Below are 24,443 nucleotides of genomic sequence, written 5' to 3' on the forward strand. Positions count from 1 at the left end.
CACTTCAGCCCGCCTGTCCCGCCAGCCCCCTCTTGCTGCAACAGCACCATTACCTCGTCCTGCCTGGCAAGGGCTGCAGTGCTTTTTGCAGGTTTGCACTTGGCCAAAGGGTGGGAGCCAGCGGGTGGGTGGGCTTTGGGGGGTGTTTTGGGGGGACATTTCGCTGCAGCCCATCAAAATTTTCTCATGGCCCGCCAGTGGGCCGCAGCCCACCAGTTGGTGACCACTGGTCTAATACATCTTCATTTAACTTATTTCCAAGCTTTGGACTTCATTTCTGAAATAAGCTATGAAATATTTACATTAATGTGTTCATTTCTGTATTTATAAAAATCTATAAACATTGTCTGAAAGGATATTAGGATTTTTTTTTAGGTAGAAATAACAATTTAGCTATTTTTCATGCATGCCATCTTAAATTCATGATCTGTGGAGAGATTCTTAAACTAGATTAGGGAACAGTGATCCTATTATCAGATTAAGCTAATATCACAGTTTATTGAAATAGACCAAACCAAATTAATAGGATATCTAATTTCAGCAAATTTGGACTTCCTTTGACTATGCAGTGGTAGCCACTGATAACCCAGTTCAAGCCATCATATTTCAACCACAAGAAAGTAGTATCTGTGACTGGGGCCAATCTGTTGAGACTAGCAGATAAAGGTACAGGGAAAAGGGAGTATGGGTAAAAACGTGGTTTGGCCAAAAAAAAAAAAAAAAAGACTTTACGAGCTTACTATGGACTGTGAAGACAAGGAATTAAGTCCTCAGGACATACCATTTTAAGTAGAAATATTCTCAAGCCTGTCACTACTATTTTTACTTTCATTCTTTACTCCAGCAAGAAGATAACAAAGTGCTGAAGCTAGTCCAGAAGAAATTCTGTGCCAGCGGACCATATAGTGGTAAGACGATAGCAGGAGCAAGCAGCTATTCCACGAAACAGCCCTTGCACTGTCAGTTTGTGCAGGCAGGTGTCCTTTTTAGGATTCAGATGTTTGAAATCATTTACCAACAATTAAATCTGAAATTTTAATTTTTCATTACGTTTGGGGGGGGCATACACTCTGCACATTTTAATTTAAAAAATTGTACACTCTTTAAAATAATTTTTACATAATATTAATATTTATTTGTGATACCAGGGTGAAAGGTAGTAAAATGCAGTTCTATGAAAAAGTATTTGTTCCTTTCGGATTTCTCTTTTTATATATTTTTACCTCTTAAAATATAGCTTCATCTGGATCCTACTGATTTTTAAAGAGAGTAATATGAAACTTTGAGGTTCTTTTTATTTATTTGTAACTGAAACCTTCCAAAATACAATGTAGCTGTGTGAAAAAGTAATGGTTTCTTTGTTCTCTCAATTAATCGGAACCAAACTTTTCTTTTCTTTTAGAAGGGTCTTATATTATACCTTCAACTGCTTTAAGTAATGAGTGTGATCCTCAGAAGAGGCATTTTTACTTTTTTTATACTCCTTGTTATATATCCTTTTCAGTTGCACACAATCTCTATCAAACCATTTTTTATTCCTTAAAATTGGCTTTTTTGGAGTGAGCTAGAATTACGTTATTGAGAACTAATTTGAAATTTAAGTTTCAAACCCTTCTTCAAACTTATTTTTCAGTAGAGATGTATGAGGTTCTATTGTTTCTGGCACTAACATCCATTTAGTAACTTCCTTTGCATTTTTCTCGGTCCATTTAATTTTTACCTGGGAATTTTGGCTCTCTAACCTGGGTAGGTAGAGTGAGCCAGCCCTTAGAAATTTCTGGTGTAACGTAAGAGTAAGGATTGCTAAATTGTGATCACTTTCCAGTTGTGAGTCTACCTCCATCTTCTGTAAGAACTTCAAGAGGTCATAAGATATTATCCAATAATCAACTGTAGAATTTTTTCCAGCTCCCCAATAAGTATATTTTGCTGGGTAGTCACTCTTTGTGCAGCCATTAAGAATACAAAGATCCAACAGTACAGTCATCTGTCTTACACACAAACCTGCCCGATTTGATTTAGGGTCTTTGAATTGTCTAGAATACAGGGGTTCTTCTGGTATATTCTCATCATAATAGATCTTAAATTGATTAAATAATGCTTGATCATTTGGGCCCATCCTAGCATTTAAGTCCCCTCCAATAATTATTGCTGCTGTGGGACATTTGTTTGAGTAGCCAAGGGTAAAATCTTCTATGCCATCCCAAATCTTGCTGATACAATTATTCTTATTGAGTAGAGGAATGTAGATATTAAATAGCAAAATTTCCACCTGTTTAAATAAAAGTAAAGTAGTCACAATCCATGGCTGAAAAGGTGGCAGTGATACACCATTTAATTTGCAGGACTGCATTAACTAGTGTCACAATACCCCCTTTAGCTCTCCCACCCACCTTACTTGGGACAGCCGGGATAGAGCTAGCCCAATAACCATTTAACTGTATCTCTGCAGGGGCCCAGGTTTCCAGTAAGAAGAGGATGTCAAATTGTGATATGTAGTCAAAAAAGAGTTGGTCTTTTGATGGGACAGTCCAACCTGCTATATTCCAGGTTATAATGGAGAAGGGATCATCTTTTGCTGCTCATCAGGAAATTTGATTTATACAAAAAGAAGTTGTAGGGTTGTTGCAATGGATTGAGGTGTCATCATGCATGAAATTGGCCTTCTCTAAAAGGAGGGGAGTCCCATTTACATCCTGTCTAGACTCCTGAGAAAATTGTTCAGAATAAGAGGTTTTAGCACCAGCTAACAGAGCTTGCCATTCCGGTGCCTCTTCTCTAGGTGTAGGGCAAGAGGTTATTAGGTCATGCTTCATTCGACTTTGAGATGATGGTACTGTCGTGGGTCCTCTCTTGATCTCTTGATGTGGTGCTGAAGATGTCGTAGGATATTCACATAAGGATGACAGCATCTCCATCTCTAATGGGGCCTCTAGTGGCCCCTGTGTATCTTGGCTTCTGTTTTCCATGATCTCATATTTATGCAGTCCCTTGCCCTCTGGGAGAGAAGTAAGAGGCTCAGTTATTGGGGAGACCAGATCTATAAGCGGCTCAGCAGTGTCCATTGTGACCAAGGATTTCTTTAAATTTTCTAACTTGAATAATATGTTGTTTTATTCTTTTCTTGGGAGATTGCCAAAAGCATTAAAGAGGCCAGTTTCTGTACTGTTAAATACATCTTCACCGACCAAGGCTAGCTGACTCCCACTTTCTCTCTCTCTCTTTCCCAAGTTAACAATTAAGAGTTTGACCTTTTTCTCTCAGAAAACTCTGATGGGAAAGATTTGAAGGGAGGCTAAATGTGCCTTCATCTTAAATAGCATAGTGGTATGGTAGGCTGCTTGAAAGACGGGGGTATCCCAGAGGGGGTATTCAGCAGGTTCTGACCAGTTCTGGAGAACCGATAGCAGAAATTTTGAGTAGTTCGGAGAACTGGCAAATATCACCTCTGACTGGAGATTTTACAATATCCTTCCCCTGCTATGCCCACCAAGCATGTTAACAATTAAGAGTTTAACCTTTAAGGGTCCACAGAACCAGTAGTACAATTTTTTGAATCCCACCACTGGAATATCCGCTTCCAATTTGGGACCTAAGGAAGCTACTCCACAGTACAGGGATCAATCTGCCCCAGGTGGCAGTGAAGAAGCCGGCTTAGGGAATTTAGTATAGCACTCTTGGTATTCTAGCATCCATAATTAAGTCTGTTCATATGGATTCTAAAAGCAATCTGTTGTGTTTGCAGTGAGTGATGTGATTGAAGGGGAGATGCTTTCCTGGCTTCCAATGAAACTTCTCTATTAATACCTCCTCCTTTTGTTGCCTTGTCTGGAGAAGGACAATTTTTCTGAAGGGGCTGCCACTTTTTAACAGGTTTTTTAACTGTTTCCCTGGGTCTTTACTCGTTTTCGTTTTCCTTATCATGAATATGGGATTTATTCAGGTCTGCTGTAAGAACTTTGGTGGGAGTATCTGTAGCCTGATGTTGTGCTTGCAGAAAGACAGCGATATCTTTTCTCAATGTCTCTACATCATGTTGGGTGGTTATTAGTTGTTCAAATATTAAGACAACTGTTTGCATTGTGAGAAGACATTGCTTTGCTACAAACTCTGTTGTATTCTCCCACAGTAAGCTCTCCACATTCTGAATTAGTTTGTTATTAACCTTTTTATCCTTTATCATAGTCTCCATATCAGTTGTGGCTGGCCTAGTTGTTTGTAAAAAAATCTGGCTGTCATTTTGCTCCTCCCCCACTAGATCGGGAAAGTCTAGTATCTGCTATTTTGTCAGATCTCTTTGCAGGTCCCGTTCTAACCTCTCAAGATTGTTGGAAATGGAGGGGGGGCTTAGTTTTACTTACATATTTCTTGTCAGCAAAGTGCTTCTCAATTCTTGGTTGTTTTGCAGTCTTCACTGGTGGGAGATATCCTGGGTTGCTGCCATGGTGCTTCTTTCTTTTCCCCATGCCTTATTAGTCCCCAGCAAAACAAAAACTTTTGTCTGTGGTCTACACTGTTATCTTTTCTGAAAAATATTATTTAAATAAAAAGGATCCAATGAGAGTACTAAAAGTTGATAAAATAAAAGAGCAAAAAATACATCCCTTTTTGGGTACATCACTAGAAGATTGGGGAAATCCCCCCTACCCACAACTAATCAGGTACTGATTCATGCCTGGGAAGAATATTTTAGAGAGCTATATACAGACCCCGACTATGTAACTAAGGAGAGCCAAATTAGTTTGGACCAAACTCTTTACTGGCCTCAGGAGAGATATTCCGGTTGATCTGAGCCCTCAAGGTAATAAAGCAACAGGTGCTGATAATGTCCTGCCAGAAATAATCAAAAAGATAGCCAGTTGGTGGGCTCCACTTTTAGCATCTCTGTTTACATTTATAGATAAAACAAGCCATATGCCAAAAGACTGGGAATTGGCAATTATCATACCAATTTATAAAAATGGTAATAGAAATGACCCAGGCAATTATAGACCTATTAGCCTTCTGAGTGTTATTAGTAAATTGTATGCCAAACACCTCGACACTTCAGGATTGGCTAATTTCCGGAGGCATAATCAAAGATTAACGAGATGGTTTTAGAGAAAGAAGATCAATGGTGGATCATATCTTGGTACTTCACTATCTGGCTCAAAAATACATAAATTAAAAAAAATCCTCTCTTTTCGGAGAAATTAAAACACACTGCTATTGATAAACACCTCCTTTTGTCATACAAAAATTATATGCTAATTCCACCTTGAAAATAAGGTGTAATCTTCAAGGGACTTTAACCGGCCCAGTAATGGTACAAAAAGGGGTACGGCAGGGTTACATCCTGTCCCCCTCCATTTTTAACTTCTATATTAACCCCCTGATTGATCTCTTACAGAACCCTGATTTACATCCTCCTAGCACAATGTAAAATTCCGATTCTCTTATATGCCAACGATCCTGCTATAATTTCACAAACTTCCACATGACTGACGAGAGCAATTTCGGCAGTGGTTCCCAAACTTTTTCAGTCTACCGCCCCCTTGGTGCTACAAACTCATTCTCGGTGCCCCCCACCCAGGGGTGGGATTCAAATTTCTGTGGGTGTGGCCTAATTTGAGGGTATGGCTTGCTGCTCACGTGATTGGGTAGGTGTGGCTTGCTGGCCATGTGACTGCATGGGTGTGGCTTGCTGGTCACGTGATTGCCTAGCGTGGCTTTCTGGTCACATGACTGTGTAGGTGTGGTTTGGTGATCATGGGTGGTTGTGGCCAGGTGACTGGCAAACAAGTGGTCCTCACTTGATGGCTGGTTGTTTAGCAAGTGTTCTAATTTATGACTGGCCTCTCCAGAGCTACTTGACCTGTTTTTGGAGTTTTGACAGCCATGCACACACATACACACACAAGGAGGGAGGAGAAACATAATGAGATATCTATTCTAGTCCAATCACCGGCTCCAGCAGAGTTAGAAGGGAGTGTGTGTGTGTGTGTTCTCCTTGTAATTTACCAGTACATTTTGGTTTTGCCTTCTTCAGAATTGGCACTGTAATACATTGGGGAAAAGTAATTTTTAGGGTCGAGATCTGGCCCAATGGATCCTGTTTAAAGCCTCAATAAAATGTGAGAGCTTCCTGATAGTCTTGACCATGTTTCGTCCACAAAACCTTTAATAGAAGCCAAAGATGTTTCAGTGTGCTGGCAAAGATTTTTCAATGTGCCTTTGTCTAAACTAGGCCTCATTTCAATCTGATGCATCAGGGGTCTCCCTCCACCACCACCCCCTCTCTCTCCTTCCTTCCTGTCTCCCTCTCTCTCTTACTTCCTCTCCCTCCCAGACTGGCTTTGCTCTACTTTCCTGATGTGCCTGAGGGGCTGGCGCTTCAAACATGGATGGATGGATGGACAGAGAGAGACAAGTAGGTAGATAGGTAGGCAGGCAGGGAAGCAGAACTTTTGGATGAATGTATGGATAGGTAGGTAGATAGATTGGTAGTAGGTAGGTAGATAGATGGATGGATGGATAGATAGATAGATAGATAGATAGATAGATAGATAGATAGATAGATAGATAGATAGATAGATAGATAGATCTATATTGGTAGGTAGGTAGGTAGACAGAAAGGCAGGCAGATAGGTAGGTAAGCAGGATGGCAAGCAGATAGACCTTTTGGATGGATGGATGGATGGACGGACGGATAGACAGACAGACAGACAGAATTTGCCAGCAGTGGCACTTTGGGAAAGTAGAGCAAAGCCAGAGTGGGAATTGAAGTCCACACAAGTTTCCAAGGTTGAGAAACACAGGCTGAATATATCAACCCAGCCATTCTGGTTAGAGTTTAGCATGCTGTTTGATTCCAACTTAGTCAATAAACCATGGCTAATATCTTCCTGCTCCTTAATGCAGCTGCCCCTTTGCCCTTCTCCAGCCCCCTGCCCCAGTTCTTTGGCATCCAGTTTTGCAATGCCAACCTCCCCGGAGCAGCGATGTGGCCGACTTGACCCTATTTGCTTCGACCCAAGGTCCACTTCCATCAGGCCAAGCAAGGGAAGGTGCTCGGCACATGCTCAGAGACTCCCAACTTAGGGGAAGCGCTCTGCCAATCTTTTATGTTCCACCCGGGAGGAGGAAGGCATGCGGAAGCAGCCCAGAGCAGTGGAGGTGGAGGGAATGATCACTTGGAAAGTAAGCAAGCAAGCGCAGGTCTCAGTCAGAAGAACCGGGCTGCAGAGGGAGGCTAGGTTCTAGGTCCAGGCCAACCATGTAGAGCCGAACCGAGCCGAGCCAAGCCACGCGCCTTGGAGAGCCTCAGCTGCACCCACCCGTATCCTGCACACAAGCCTGGCTGGCTGGAGAGGTGGAGGCCAGGCGGGCGCTGCGCATTCCCTTGTTCTCCAGGGAAGGGGGCCCTAACACCAGACCATTTACCCCTTCCACTGCACGCCTTGGGAGGGTTTTGCTTTTGGGCCTTCTGGTGCGCTTCCACCGGAGAGGGCAGCTTGCAAGCTAAAGCACCCCATTTCCACCACCTCTCCCCCTCCCCCCAGGCTTGGCAAGTCTCGCTGCGCTCAGGTTCCACATTCGAGGCTCTGGCTGCGGAGCAGTGAAACAGTCAATGGGGTGAGCCTGCGGAGCTGGCGCCTTGAATGCCCCCCTGCTGCCTCTTAGCACCCCCCTGCCAGCCCGCTTGCCTCTTAGCACCCCCCTAAGGCATCCCATCGCCCCCCAGGGGGCGGTACTGCCCACTTTGGGAACCTCTGAATTACAGCAACACTTGAATATTGCAGACAGAATAATCTGGTCCTTTGATAAATCAAAAGTTTTAGTTTTTGCTAAAAGACCTGGACAATATTCCTGGAAAATAGAAGGACATAGTTTAGAACAGGTTAGAACATTTAAATACCTTGGGGTGGTTTTCCACTCACAAGGGACATGGAAGGCACACCTGAATCACACATTGCAAGCAGCTTATAAGTCCTCAAATGCTATTAAACATTTTTTAACACCGGTGGAGGGCAATTAGTACCTGCAGCCTTAAAACTTTTTGAGGCCAAAACATTGGCAGAAATTCTATATGGGGCACAAACAGGAATCCTTGCAAAGAAAGACTTGCTAGAACCTATACAAACCAAATTCCTGTGAGCCATCTTAGCTGCATCCAAAGGAACTCCAAATGGCCAGTTAAGAATCAAGACATGCCTCAAATTCAGGTAAGAGTCTGGAAGATGATAATCATTCATTGGCTAAAAATGCATTTCTTTCCAGAGGGACTGACCCCATTAGTGCTGACTGATAATTACCCCTCCCCCTGGAAACAGGCGATAGACCACAAGCTAGGCTCCATCAGTATTCTTAATGTCCCTAGGCTTTGACCAAGCAAAGCAAGTAGTAATACAATGAAGACATGAAGTTCCAGGAACTAAATAGGTTGTCTTACCACAATAGGGACAGAATCAAACGGTGTGTGGGAATCTGCAAGACATCTAAATGATCTGATCTTTCCCCCCCAAAAGAATAGCTTTCTTTCTTTCAGAGCCAGATTTAATATTCTCCCCTCAATCAGGGCAGGTATAAGAAAACACCAATATATGTGGTAAAGGAGAAGTCGAAGATATCTCGCATGTTTTATTGTACTGTGAGTTATACAGAGTTTATAGGTTAGTGTACATTCTCCCCTTACTAGAGATTGCCAGGGAAGGCAGACAATTTTTATGTAGGCTTTTTCCTCCAAGACTCAAACCCGGCTATTGCTCATGCAGTAGCAATATTCTGTGTTGCTGCAATGTCTGCAAGAAAAAAAATTGGTTACAGAATTATAGCTGTCAATTTGTGCCAATTTTGGAGATATAACAATATTTGGAAAATGATATTTACACACATACTTATTGGCTGCCCACTCATACAAACCAGGGAGTGACCCAAACTGAGAACATGTATTTTCTTAACAGGGATGTTATTATCCACTATTAATGTACTGTAATGTGTCAGTACTATTTTTTAATATATTGTAAATAGTGATATCTATTGCTGGTCTAAGACAGTAATAAAGTTATATATTCTTCTATTCTTGTTCTGTCAATATATTTTTTAAAAATCCTCCTAGTGTTTTCCTGCAAATACAATGTTTGCTTTTTTTCTGATCAACTGAGTGTTGATCCACTGGTTAGAATAGGAATTGACTGACTGGCTTGTCACTAAACCTTATGTCATGGTCTGAAAGAGAATGACTGTCCCAAAGTTCAAATTGCCAGCTTTCATGTCTAAGGTGGGACTAGATTTTGCAATATCCTGATTTCTAGCTTGGAGCCTTAATTACCAGACCAAACTGGGTCTCATTCAGTACAGTTAAATGAAAGGATAACTTTGTGAATACTTCATTAATCAGACTATTGATTGGATCATCACTGCTCTCTAGAAGTAGCGATTACTATTTTACTGTATTCAAAGACCAAATTACAAAAGTTAAAGCAAATGTTACCTGAGAATACAAGAAAATATTAATTAGAACGATAGAAAATATCATTAAATGACCCACTTTTGTTGTCAGGTCAGAAGATAGCCAGTATTTAACAGTTGCTTAAGTGATCTCAGGATACTTAATTTTTTTTAAGGAAAATTTCTTTGGACAATGCCGAGGCAATCTAATTATTAGCGGTTAGATTAGTTGGAACGCAATTCCTAATAAATCTTCAGAAAGATACGTTCTGAGATTTCAGTTTCATCAGAGGCACAGAAGCATCATCTCTGCAAAATGTGTCTGATTGTGCAGTATTTAACATCCGTGACTGCAGAGGGGGAAAGGCATTAAACTGTGCTCTAGAGAAGGTCCTTTAATACGGAGAAATTGGTTTTTGGATATGCTGTTAAGTCAGCGTTGACTGCTTATTAGAGTTGAGAGAGAATAATTGGTCCAAGATCATCCAACTGGCTTTGTGCCTAAGGCAATATTAGAATCACAGTTTCTACAGTTTATGATTGTATTATTAATTGTATGGTTTGTAATTGCCTTGATTGATTATAAAACTGATACAGACATTAGTAAAAAAAAAATAGTAAAAAATTATTTTCAACACAGCATAATTTAGAAGCCATGTGATGAAAAACTGAATGTGATTTGAAGAGCTAAAGTTCATAATATTTATAGAGAGCTTCATATTTAACAATATTTTTAATTTTAAATACATGTTTAAAAGACTGTAAACTATATGTTCCTCAAATAGCAGACAAACAACTCCCTATATTATTATACAATTTACTATTGCTACCTGTTATACAATTTATTATTCTTTAAATATACTACAAAATGGTTCCTAAACTTCTAAAGATAATTTTGAAATGGAGAACATTTGGTAGAATACAGAATCTTAATTAAGGAACACAATTTGTTAAAAGCATATTTTCTATCTGAATTCTGCAAAAGTGTATTAGAACAAGGATCCTCAACCCTGGACTGCGGCCCATGGGGAACCAGACCGGACGATCACCTGTCTCTTGTCACTCCCCACCTGCCACTGCTGCCAATCTGCAGAGCCAGAAAGGTTGAGGACACCTGTATTAGACTAGCTGTCCATAAGCAAAAACACATGTAGCATATGTAGCAAGGCAACCTCAAACATATAAGCAAGTATGGATTTTTTTAAAAAACCCATACTTCAGTGTTTTTAAATACTAAAACTTCATAAAAATATTGTGACAGGATCAGAATAAGCAATTCATGCTTGAATACTGTTAAATATTATTAATTTGAAGCAGTTTGCTTTTGTAGAATGAACCTGAAAAAGTGATGTGAGACCCTAATCACCAATTACAGAATGCAGTCATAGCACCTATAGTCAAAGGTGTTACTTAATCTAAGAAGATGATTACTTTTTCACACTGGTGCATTGCTTGCTAGATCGCTTTGTTTATGTAATAATAAATTAAACAAGAATCAAACCTGGGTATGTTCTTGTTTATTCAGGTTCCTTAGCCTATCAGTAGGATTTATATAAAACTCCTGTTACATTCATTGATAAGTTATGCAAAAAGTCAAAAAATCTAAAAGGTATGAATACTTCTTGATTGTATAAACAGATGTACATGAACAGCTAGTAAATATCAACTGGATGTACCTCACCTCACAATCAGGGGTTTGTGAGTTCAATCCTAGGTACCAGCAGATATTTCTCTCTCTGGGCCGCAATGAGTAATTATCTGCTGTGAATTCCACATAGGTGTCTGGAAGGACATCTGGCCAATAAATACTTGAGCTCTGTTCAATCGTCCTGACTCTACCCCAATGCAAAGGATTACAGGGTCGTTTTTTTTTAAAAAAAACATAGTCATAGAAAACTGTACCTGCAGTCGAGAAAAAGATATTGAAAGCAAATTACTTAAAATAACTTGTATAAAAAAGTTGAAACATAGGCTTATTATTAAAGCACAAAATGAAGAAACAAACCAGTCATTTGCCAATTTACAATAGAGCTGGATTTTAATTACTATTTTGATTTTAAAAATAGTAGCTTTTGCTTAGAGTTTGATTTGAAGGTAATTCATTCAACCATTTTTTTAAAGGGGCATTTATTTGAAAAGAAAAATCAACATATGGAATATTTTGTTAGCAATACTGATAGTACCTGCTGTGTTATATGGAGGTACTTTTTCTTTGTCCCAGTTGTGAATTCAACTGAAATAGGAGACATCCCTAGATTATTAAATTTCATTGTTAATCTACAACTGGTTTTTATTTTGTTTTTACTTACCTATGTTCATTTAAATAACAATTTTTATTTACATGTGACTATCTGAGTCACTCTAATATATAGTACCATGAAACCAAGAAAGCAAATTCAGTGTAAGCATTCTTTGCATAAAATGTAAGTTGTTAACGTATCAGTTGTTTCAGGGAAAATATAAACGGTGTTTTTGCAGACTGATTGAATTTCTACTCTATAAATATGCTGAGTGACAACAAATGTGATTTTACTTCTTATTCTATAAATCCTCAAATATGTTTCTGGGGATTGGGCAGTGAACCGCACCATGCCTTGTTCTGTCAGGTGTCCTTCTCTTCTTTTATATAGGGGAAGATTGCCCTTTGTGGATGATTCCCATTACCATTTGTACAAGTGATGACCCAACCCATGCCAAAATGCAAGTATTAATGGACAAACCTGAATTAACTTTAGTTTTGAAAGACGTGAAGCCAGAACAGTGGATTAAGGTGAGTAATAATAAAAAGGAGATTCCTCCCTAAGTATATTTCTGATTCTCCAACTTATTTTATTCTTCCTAGTTAGTATCCTGATTAATCAGAAGAAAAGAGAACAGTTGCATTTTTTCCCAGAGCTGACCTGTTCTCTTAATATAATGCCACTAATAATCCATATAGAAGGACACTGAGACTGTTTCTTTCATTTCAGTTTATGTTTTTAGTGTAAGCTTCCCATGTGAATTTATTTTGTTTATTATTAAGTGTTCAAATGTTCCTGTGATCTTGGAAAAAAAACCTACTGTAACATTGTAGCTGTTATCAGTATTGGAAAATATACCTAATGATCATGCATAATGCATAAGATTTTTAACTTGGTGATCCAGTTCATTGTTTAACAGCTTTTCAATAGAAATGACTTTTATAACAAATAGTTAATTGTGTTCATTTCCTTTTTGTCCCCTCTAAGTTCTTAGATTTCTTGCTTTATTTCTTGCTTTCTTGCTGAGCTTCTTTTAGTACTGTAAAGTTCTCTAGGAATCTGATATTGAGTCATAATTATCTTGTCATAATTTTTCCAGATATTATTGATAATCTAAACAATTATCTATAAGTTCCCTCTCTTCCAATATTTGTTTTATAGGTGTAGATTTTTCAGTGGCTGTTGTTTTGTTAGTATTGATCTAGTGTTTTGTAAAAATTATTTCATTCTACTATATACAGTAATATAGTATATACTATATATACAATAATAGTAGTTCTGTATTCTAGTACTATTGTTTTCTTTGATATGCTACATTAAGCAATCCAGTATCCTTCTAGATATAGGTCTAGAAAATCTCTGTTAGTGTCCACATCACTTTAATTGCATAAGAGATGTTATCATTACTTCCTTTACCAAAGATAGAAAATTCTTGATACATTTACATAATAAATAAGACGACGCTGGTCATAGCATTGCTGAACGAAATGTCAATTGATATCAAATTTGGGAGACTATAGTTGTGCATCTTACCATTAGTGTTCCTTTCTTTTACCAGATTAGGTTACAAATAATTCTGGGACGGTTATAAAGAGAACATACATCAGTATTGTCCAGTGACTTCACGTGATAATGTCCCAGGGTTTAGGGTCAAGGCTCAGTTTTTCCCAGATCATTTAAATTAAAATGAACATAAATTTAAATCAGATAAATCATAGTCTAATTCACTTGTAAGTTTATCAGACAAAATAAACACAAAAGTTATGTAATATACAATAAAATTTAAATAGCCAATATTAGCAGCTATCTATAATTGCAAACTATGTAGAGAAATCAATAAAAGATAAGCCAGAAACTGTGGCCTAAAAGTTAATAGGATATAAACAAGATTCAGTTAAAAATGAATAATTAAGTACAAATAAATATCTTCTTCATTTTAAACAAATATGAGGCCACATATGAAAATTGTATTGTGTTTTGAGTTTGAAGTGTCCCCTGAATTTTAAGGAATAGCCAAGAAATTTTAAAAAGAATAGCTTGAACTTAATTTTATAGGATATACATCATTTTTCCATAATGGTTGTCAATAATCAATAATATTATTATTCAGTCAGTGACAGAACAAAACAAGCAAAACCAAAGTGAAATAAATAAAGTACTAGCAGCTAGTAAATTAAACCACAACATAGAATTAATTCCTCTCAAGATATTAATACAGTTATTTTTCCAGGTGATAAATCTAAAACTAACAGGTATAAAATAAAAGTATATGTCCCTACAGTTAATAGTTAATATGTATCAAGCCAAGTATTTTAAAATAAAGGTAAATATATCTTTGTCTTGCTTTCATGCAGCAACGTAAAATTTAGTTACTGCTCATCTCAAAAGAGATTCATGTAAATTTTATCTGGTTTCCATGTCTCTAACAACAGTGAGCCAACTGGAAAATTGTCAACTTCATAATTAAATAACTTTTATTTTGCTTTTGTCCTTGATGAAACAACCCTTCCTTTTCTGAAGCTGGTGATAACATATTTTACAAATAGTCCTTGACTTTTGACCAGTTGTTTAATGATTATAACAACCTTGAGTAACAGGGTACTCACAGGCCATACAGCACTTCTGACCATCGTAAAATGTAATACTACAACCATGCATTTATGACTGGTTGACAGCCACTTCCATGATCATGTGATTTCCATTTGCAGTCTTCTCTGTCTGTTTTCCCAGAAGGTCACTTGGAAAGCTGGCAGGAAAGCTTGCAAGTAGAGGAGAGAGAAGGAAGCCAAAATACTTTGGCAAGCTGTAGGAACAGAGCAGAAATCTTTAGGATTTCTCCTCCATATAAATCTTTTTCCTTCTGTTGAAAACATTCCCCTCGTATGGGGAAGTGAGAGGAAATCCTTTGGCAGGCAGAGATGTTAAAGAGCAAAAGAAATGCCTGCTGGGAGGATTTCAGCTCTGCATGGAGCTGAAATCCTTCAGCAGGCAGCTCTTTCATTCTATCCTCTTAATGACTTAGGACATCACTTAACAATCACAATCAGGAATTGCTGCTGTTGAGCAAATTGGTCACGTGAACAACTCACTTAATTATCATGTCACTCACTGAACAAGATTTCAGTTTCAATTATGGTCATAAATTGATGGCTACCTTTATATTTTTGTTAGAGATTATTAAAATTTACTATGTTGTTCTGTTCTCTATATTTTGGTTTAATGTAGTGTGTTTTCTCTCCAGTTGCTAACTGAATCTCACTTCCAACGTTTTCAGGTAAATCTGGGAACAGTGGGATTTTATCGGACACAGTACAGTCCTGAGATACTGGAGGGTTTACTTCCAGCTATCCGTGATCTCTCCTTACTCCCTGTGGACAGGCTAGGGCTGCAGAATGATCTTTTTTCCTTGGTAAGTGGATATCTTTTTCCTTTTTTCTCTTTTCCTTTTTTTGTCTTGTCTCCTTTTTCTTTCTCCTTCAAGAATCATATTACATTTGAAGGCACAATATATATTGAATTAATGAACTTCATATATTTTTGGTAATAAAACTCTGCAGTCCTAGTCTTAAACTTTTAACTATTGTGCTGTTTTCTAATAAATTGCTTCTGACTTCATGTCAATAGCTTTAAATATGAAATACACTGAAGCATGAATAAATGACATATATGAAGTACCAGATGGAAATCCAAACACCCCTGAAAAGTATTCTGCAAGCTGAGTAAAACTTTTTATTTAAAGTACTCTGAAAGGTTGATTCCTGCTATTTCTATTATTTTTCATTATTAGATTTTGGAAGCAATCTTCTGATATTGCAAAGAAATATCTGGGATTTTGTAACTATCAATTATTGTGCTAGCAACATTTTATTTTTAAGAACAAGTATGGAATTCCCCATCAAGTGCTAAACTATGCCCTTGTTGAGTGTGGAATATACAGAATCTTGTCACCATTTTATATTCCACACAACCCATGCTGTGTTGTTTTTAGAGATGTTTTCAGAATCAGGATATTAAATAGAATGACTTCCACAATTTTCCTTTTTGTTTCATACCACCTCAATAAACCAGAGTAGATTGATTTCAGGGTTGTTAATTTCAAGGCAAAATTTATTTGGCTGCTTCCTTAGAGATGATAGCTATTCTTCAAATGTTTATGCTTTAAGATTGATAACAATAAAATATAATGTAAAGCTGAAGTCATAGTGACTTGTGAATGATTTGGCGACACACATTCATTTAATGGAGAATACCAGTCAATCAGTTTGAACTTGTCAATCATTAAAATGAATTGCTTTCAAGTTCATGAGGAAAACTATTATCAATTGCTGACACCCATAAATACACTACAGGTAATCCTTGATTTACAACCAACTGTTTAATTTGAAATTATAATAGACTTTTAAAAAGCTATTTACAAAAACTAGTCCTCCCCCTATGGTCTTGTGATTGCATTTTGGGCACTTGGCAACCAAGTCACATTACTATTAGAGGCACATTTACGATCACAAGAATATGATTTGTGATTTTTTTTTGCCAATTTTCAGCTAAAACACCATTGGATATGCTGTTATGTTATGACCATGTGGTTCTGTTAAACTTCATGTGATTCACTTAACAAATGTGGAGACTCGCTTGTAAAAATAGTGGTAAAATCGAGTCCAACCATGTGGTGAGTTGACTTATGACTACAACACTTAAAGCTGAAATTCCAGGGTCCATTGTAGTCGTAAGTTGAGAACTATACATAGCTGTAAATGATCGGCTGCTAGAATTTTCAGAATTGTAAATTCTTTCCCCTAGTTTACCCTCCCTGTGTTTTTGAAAAAATAGAAATAGCAAGATTCTTCTGTTGTTGTTTACTACTTTCATGTATGGCTCGGATTGATAAGGCGTTTCTGGCTCTATTGATAGCCTACCTCTAGATATACTCTAAATGACTCTTTATAATTTACAGCAAGAACCCAAGTGTTCTTTAGTAAGATCAAATATTTTGGGGGGTTTGGAGTATAACTTACTTGTTTTTCTTCTCTCAGGTCTGAGCTGGAATTGTTAGCACTGTAGAGGTTCTAAAAGTCATGAAAGCATTTGTGAATGAGCCCAACTATACTGTGTGGAGCGACCTAAGCTGTAACCTGGGGATTCTCTCAACTCTCTTGTCCCACACAGACTTCTATGAAGAGATTCAGGCATTCATCCGTGATATCTTTTCACCAATAGGAGAAAAACTGGGCTGGGACCCCAGACCTGGTGAAGGTATGAAGATTTATGAATACTTTGATCTTCCAGTATTTTAGTTTTTCTTGCCCTTTTTCTTGTCAGAGACTGAGACTTCCAAAAAAATAGGAATAAGGGACCAACTTGGATAGTTTCCCCTGGTTTCTAAGCCTTGTTATGGATTTTTCTGCAGTTTTAGACGGATGAACTGCTGAGAGTCTGGTTTCTGCTTGGAATAAGTCAGAAGATCCAGAGTCAATAGAATTGATCAGAAGTAAGATTCCATTAGTAATCTTACCCTACAATATGACATTCACCTTATTTCTTTCACCTTCATTTCATCTATTCCATCTATGTATGATGTACAGATAGATTGGATATATTAAAAATATTTAGAGTATGGTCCATTTCTCAGCAGCATTGGTGCCATCAATTATGATGTATACTTGGATTAATTATATAAATTGGGCTTAAGAGGTAGAATGCCAAAACAATAGTAAAAGAAGTGGTAATGCTTTTTCACTTCTGTCTGAAGTTGCTTGATCTGTTCAGGGGATGCCAGTGAAGACAAAAATGTTGTAGAACTAAGTCAGAAGATTCTTATGGTGAGAAGACAGCAGCAAAGCTTTATTCAAAGTTTTAAAACAGCAGAGGCAAAACCACAAATTTGAAGGAGTAGCCTTAGAAGTAATCAGGAGGGAAGTTCTTCTTGGCACTGCTTACAAAATTTATTTCTCCTTCAATTGGATGAGGGTTCATTCAAGAGAATGATGATATTGCTGGAGATAGTCATCTGGGGCCGTGAGTTGAAATGTTACTAGCATGTGTATAATATCCAGCTATATTTCTGAGTTCCAGTTGTGTACTCTAGAGAATCTGTACAGAATTCTAAAACTGAGTAAATATGAACAGATTGAAATTTAATCCAGGAAACAGTGAGGTACTGTCACTTGCAGACTAACTCCTGCGGCTAGGTATTCACAAGTAGCCTTTTTTTTTTTTCACCAAGTATTTTTATTTTCCCCTCACTGTATTTTACAGTACTGGGATAAACTGAATTTATTGCAGGAGCCAGGAATATGCTCTACCAGATTAAGCTGGTATGCAGTCTATAGTTACATCTGAAGAAAGTTAATTTTGCTTTAAGTTTTCTAAATGATATATAGTCTAATATATTTTATGCCAAGCTTTCTTTAAAGATAATACAGAAATTTCAGCTGATTCAGATGAAGTGATCTGAGTGATGGGGTATGATAAGTAGATGGACCTAGAAATTCATGTTTGTTATCTAATAGTACTTTACCATACATATCCAAACTTAATCTAAGATGAAACTTCATTTTTAAAATCCTGTACTGTTTATGACTAAATTTGCCTTAAATCTTGACCCTATTTTAACCTCAGGAATAGAGGATTGTCTTTTATTCACCCATCTTAAAAGGAACCTTTTTCACAATCGTTTCATACCATTGGAACAGTTTGCTATCACAAAACCATTTGATTAGGCATTTATAAAGGCCTAACACCCATGTTCTATCTTGGAGATTTTTGATGTTGTTTCATTTTATTGCATTATTATGTTTAGCCGTAGTGACTTAAATTTTAAACTAGATATATTTACTTGAAGTTGTTTATTTTTATTGTTGCAGTTTTATTATTGAATGGAATTTTTAAAGTTTTTGTCATTAAAAGTGGGATTTTCATGTTTAAATAAATAAAATATGTCTTCAAAACATTTACATACATGTCTGTCCATTGATTATTCACTGTTCAAAAACAGTATTGGACTGAGCTCAAATCCCTGATGAACTACTGCCTAGGTAGTTTCAGTCATTCATTTCTCATTCATTTTTAGCTAGCATAAAGGTGTTTTGTTTTTACAATAGGAATTAAAGTAACATTACAAAAATGGAAAAATAGTAGCTCTCAAAAGTCAATCTGGTCCATATAAGATGGCGACTCTCTAGAACGGAGGTCTCCAAACTTGGCAATTTTAAGACTTGTGGACTTTGACTCCCAGAGTCAATGCTGGCTCAATACTCTGCTGGCTGGAGAATTCTGGGAGTTGAAGTCCACAAGGGTTAAAGTTGCCAAGTTTGGGGACCCCTGCTCTAGAATAACAACCGCACAGAGCTGTGTATTTTCTCTTCTGGTTTCATTTAAAATGCTTTTAAAACTATGGCTTTTTCTCCAGGGCTAGGGTTAAATGACAAGCCTTCCACAAGATTATGTATATGAGGCTAGATGTATTTTCTCTTTCAAAAGTATGTAGTTCGGTGTCCTTTGTTATAAGGTGTCTGTACTGTACTGCACTGTTAGAATCTACCCAAAGTTCTCCTGGAAATAGGTGCTGCTATTTTGTGTGCCCCACATGCATGCACTCTCATTCTATATTGATCATATTATCAGGATTTTATATTATTCTGGACTTAATTATGATCAGGGAACCAATCTTACAATTCATTCACTTAGCAATTATTCCCGATTCCTCTGTTGCGTCTACATTTTGGATTTTTCTTTCAATTAAAAAAAATGCAGTGAGGATGTACAAAGGTCTGATAAGGATTAGAACTATCTTGCAAAGAAACAGGGGACAACTGGGTCTACAGCTGGGTCCTTTGTGATCCTGATTAACCTTTGAATATACCCATTGGAATGCTCTCTCCCTCTCCCCCCAAAGACCAATGAAGGAGCAGCAGAAATTACGTTTCTTTAGTGAGTCTACATTATTGCAGTACTAAGAACCCTTCTTTAATCCCAGTAAAGAGTGCTGACTATTAAAAACCAGCAAATTCTAGGCATATTGGATCAGCCAAAATCAAACAGGATTGTGTCTGTGGAGATTCTCAATCATTCAGGTCATGGTTGTCCTAAAGATACTTTTTCAAGATGCAACCAGACTTTATTTTTCCTTGAAGACATTTCACTTCTCATCCAGAACTGAAGCACCTTCTTTAGATGAACAGAATTATGTGGATTGAAGTCTATATATGACTTGCTGCATAAAAATCACAATATAGCTTAGCACATCATGGGAACCTGATCAGTGTATCAGACAAGCATTTACAGTGCAGTATACTGTAGATTGCAGTTCAATTGATAGTACCTCTCTCAAGCATGTTGGTTCTGTTACATATCAGCATGCTTTTCTTTGACTCTTCAATCCAGATAAATTCTTTATGGAAAACATCGGTGTTGCATTCATTTTCTCTCATTAATACTATTAATAATCACAGATTTTATATCAATGTCATGGAAAATATTTAATTTTTTTGCAGGTCTAGGACATAAACTTTGATACTAGCATTCATGATAGTTGCTGAAAGAACATTGTTGAGAGTATAGGAAATGAAGGACTAAATGTTTTATAGAACACTTCATAGATTTTATGCTTAACATTTGGGGAGTTCTTTTCAGTTCAGCTTCTGTGATCAGATCAGATTCATACTATATGAATATGATAAAGCTTTTTAAAATACAAGTTTCTTATTTCTTATTATTTTCCATTAGGTCATCTAGATGCACTTCTGAGAGGTTTAGTTTTGGGCAAGCTTGGAAAAGCTGGACACAGGGCAACATTGGAAGAAGCTCGGCGACGGTTCAAAGATCATGTGGAAGGGAAGCACATCCTGTCTGCTGATCTAAGAAGTTCGGTAGGTTGCTTTCAAATATTTTGTTTTGCAATAGTTATCTGACTGATAGGAATATGCTGACAGGAAGTAACTTTCTTTATATTAAAATTATTTTTTTCCAGGTATATGTAACTGTTTTGAAACATGGTGACAGTATAACCTTAGATACTATGCTAAAGGTAAGTATGCTTTGTATTTCTGGGCATGTAAAAATTTATGAAGAATATACTGTGTCAGAGTGCAAGATGCTCATAGATTCCTTGCAGTTTTAATTACTGTAACTTTGCTCTGTCCCATGAAAATAACAGTAGATAGCCTTAGAAATATTCAATTTTAAGTATTATATGAAATAATATTAGTTATAGTGGAAGCGATTTAAAATTATGCTCCCTCTCACTGCAATGGAATAATTTAAAATATTAGTTAATATTTTCCATCCCTCTCTCTCTTTCTCTAGTATTTAGCCATGTTATTTATTCCTGAGAATGGGGGAGAAATTAGTTCTATATTGGTTAATGATAAACCTCCCCAAAAGCTACAGGGTGTAGCTTTTAACGTACAGTATAAAAAAAAATACACAAAATTGGCCATTGCAACAAAGCTCTGGTCTTTCAGATGTTTCTGGACTTTTAGCTACATTTGGCCTAGTGAGAATTTTAGTTCAACAATACCTGAAACATGGCATGATCTCCATTTTTGATCCAGTTTTTTCTCTCAGTAATTTAAATTTGATATTTTTGAAACAGTGTTGCCATTGGAAATTATAGGTTACATAAATGATTCAATCCATCAAGGAACTGCTATGGACTGACTGCTGTGGCTGTTGTTCTAGCATTTCCATTTTCAAAATATTTTCTTTTAAATATATCAAATTTTGATGACACCTCTCCCCCCCCCTCCCCCTATGCCAAGAAGCTGAGAGGTTTCTAATTTAGCTTCTCTGGTCCTAGTTTAGAGTAGAATATGACTAGGAGGAAAAAGTCTAATCTCACTTGCTATTTGCTATTGTTATTTTGTTTTTTGCAGCTCCACAAGCAAGCTGATATGCAGGAAGAGAAAAACAGAATAGAACGTGTACTTGGTGCAATATCTCAGCCAGAGCTAATACAGAAAGTTCTTACTTTTGCACTTTCAGTGAGTAAGATGCCACATACTAAGTTTATATCCTGTGCATTGGAAGCAACAGAAGAATGGAATTGGGAATTTAGTACCATTTTCAGCATCTTGGGGATGCTGCTTTTCTTCTTTTTTTCCCTTAAATATATATTTGTTAGAGCTAACATATACACAAACCTTGATATCCAAGAAACTGGAGATACATTGAGCAGCTATTGGTGTTGCAGTTGCCCTTTGCAGTTCATTGGTCCTTTTAGCAACCTAGCAGGACCAAAATAAATTATGCAGAGTAAGCGTGCTTGAGGTGGATGAGACAAAATAAATAGCAAAATAACAGAAAAAGAGCTGCAAAAATGAAATAACTGTTCTGCTTTTTCATCTTTCACATTAATTACATTTTTGTTTCTTCATCTAAAGTTGCTCCAAAAGTAGGCTTGGTCATCTAGAGCATCTGACACCATTCTCCTATCTTAAACAGAACTACGGAGCAATGGCTTCTATAGCATTGGAGCAGAGGAAACAGGCCAGCATTGAAACCTCTAGGGTGTGGCTGAATCTTTTTTTGGGCAGGGTGGTGGTGGTGGTGGTTAAGCATTAGCTGCAACAACCCTTTGGCAGCCTGTTTTCTTTTTGAAAGGCCAATTTCAGCAGTCTTCTGGCAGTCAAACCAGGACTAGGCAGCAGCAGTCGGTGCCACCACCACAGCCCTTCAGTACTTAAAATTGTCATAATGGCCAGGGTGGTTCAACAGTATTTAAGCTGTTGAGCCCGAAGTAAGTGCATAAGTTGGATCTTCCTGTTCTCCATAGTTAAAATAGGATGGAATAATCAAGACCTGCCAAATTTGGTGATATGTCAAGTGACTATGGGATGATACCTGATAGAAAAGCAGAGATGTAAAATCAAACTTAACAAGACCCATGTTCAATGAGATAGTTTTGTTCATTATACTTACATAAACGTGTGAATTCCAGGTGTTTTACACCTGACATCCTAAAGTGAAGCTGCTTCAAAACTCAGTGATGTTCCATACTAAACCAAACTGTTTAGGAACCAAAACTGTTCCAGAGCAAGAAAGAAAAGAGGAAAACCACCTATCTTATTCCAAGAGCTCATGCAAATCTTATCTTTCTTCAGTGTCAACCTACTTTTTATCCTCTTCATAAACATGCAAGAAGGAAAAAGAAAGAAAAGTTGTCTGTAGATGAGATGGCTGCTATATGAAAGAGAAAGGAAGGAAGGAAGGAAGGAAGGACTACCTATGGGAATAAAAAAAATAAAGATGTGGAAGGAAGGGGTCCTGGCTAGACAACATCAGAAAAAAAGAGAAGGGCAAAAAGAGCATCCTGTGCTTAGAATCCTTGATTCCTTGATCCTGTGAGGAAACAAAGGAGACAGATCATAAGAGTGTCAAGAAAGGTAGCCCAGCCTTTGCGTTGGGGATGATCTCAGCAAATGTGGCATTCCTTGAGCTGATCAAGAATTATGTGATTACAAACATTAGGCTGATGAAATGAGGAGCCCATTTCCAAAACAGTTCAGGAATTGTGGTCTAATCATTAATGGTTAAAGACTCCCAGGTGTCACTTCACTACAGCTGAGACCTATGTACCCAGCTCTGATGGCAGATTTTTATTTTAGAGAGTGAGTGTTCAGGGTGGAAACAGATCAAGGGCCTTCAGAAAGAGGCCATGTAAGTAATGACTTGGGCAGAGAAATACATACCCTCAAAATCAGAATACATAAAGGAATTACTTTGTGAGATTTCAAAAAGATAATAAACCTTGTTAGACAATGGACTACAGACAAGTGAGATGCTTCTTTTGTCGACATTTCAAGTCAACAGAGCAGAGGGGGTCGATGTTCTGATAGTACCATGGCTAGATGATTCCTCTATAATTTCCATCAACTCTAGTACTATCCAGAGTGGTATGCAAGGAAAGATTATCAAGGCATCAATGCTTTTAATTGTTCCATCCTGACCTGGAAGATTATGGCTCTTTACTCTATTAAAAATAGAGTAAGCTAATTCTACACCTAGATTCCTGCTGGTTACATCTTTGCTCTTAGAAATTAAATGGGAACATTTCTTGAATTTCAGGCTTTCATCATGACAGTAGAAACCATGTAGGTTTCTAGATGCCTAGCCACCACCACTGTCTATCAACTGATTTGAAGAGTGGTATAAAAGACAGACATTCGTGGCACCATCAGATGTCCCTGAAATATTGGAATTTCTTTAAGCAAATAGAGAACAGCAAAATTACTATACAGTGAAGCAACTACCTTGGGCTCTGACCCCTGACTAGGTGAGGGGCATGCCTTTCTGGCCACTCTCGTATGTTTGCCTTCCTCAGAGGCACATGTCTTTGTACTCCTGGTCATCCTCTATTTCTCTTTATGGAATTTGCCATTGGTTTTTAGGACTCTTGGAAGAGATATTCTTTCTGTAAGAAGAGACCTCTTTGCATTCCAACAAGACAAGATAGTAATAAAATCAAATATCTATTTTATGCCCAAGTTCTAAATTTTACTGAGCACCAGAATTGATGGTCTCCCCATTTCTGCTAGAACATACCCATTCTGGAGAACAAACGTCGTACAAATTATATATGTGTGGTATGCTAAGAATATAACTCAAATCTTCTGGACTTTTCTGCTTGAAAGAGATAAAAATGAAACTTTGATTTTGGATTTTGATGATTAAATAGGTTGTTGTTATAGAAATATCTATTACTTCTGTATATAAGTAAAAAAGTTGATATTATAATTTTATCATGTAACTTACTGCACTGAACAAAGTTGAAAGTCA

At 37.3% G+C, this 24,443-nt stretch overlaps 1 protein-coding gene across 1 annotated transcript in view; it reads left to right on the plus strand.

Annotated features, from left to right (window-relative positions):
• Positions 1-24,443, plus strand: part of NPEPPS (aminopeptidase puromycin sensitive) — a 112,745-nt gene that overhangs the window by 82,158 nt on the left and 6,144 nt on the right. Inside the window, 7 exon segments of the mRNA XM_026710876.2 lie at positions 845-908; positions 12,060-12,199; positions 14,944-15,078; positions 16,703-16,922; positions 20,394-20,536; positions 20,638-20,694; positions 21,542-21,649. Of these exon segments, the coding sequence (XP_026566661.2) occupies positions 845-908; positions 12,060-12,199; positions 14,944-15,078; positions 16,703-16,922; positions 20,394-20,536; positions 20,638-20,694; positions 21,542-21,649 (867 nt within the window).

Source organism: Pseudonaja textilis, chromosome Z, assembly GCF_049901715.1.
Source record: "Pseudonaja textilis isolate UNSWEBS1 chromosome Z, rPseTex1.2, whole genome shotgun sequence".
Taxonomy (NCBI): domain Eukaryota; kingdom Metazoa; phylum Chordata; class Lepidosauria; order Squamata; family Elapidae; genus Pseudonaja; species Pseudonaja textilis.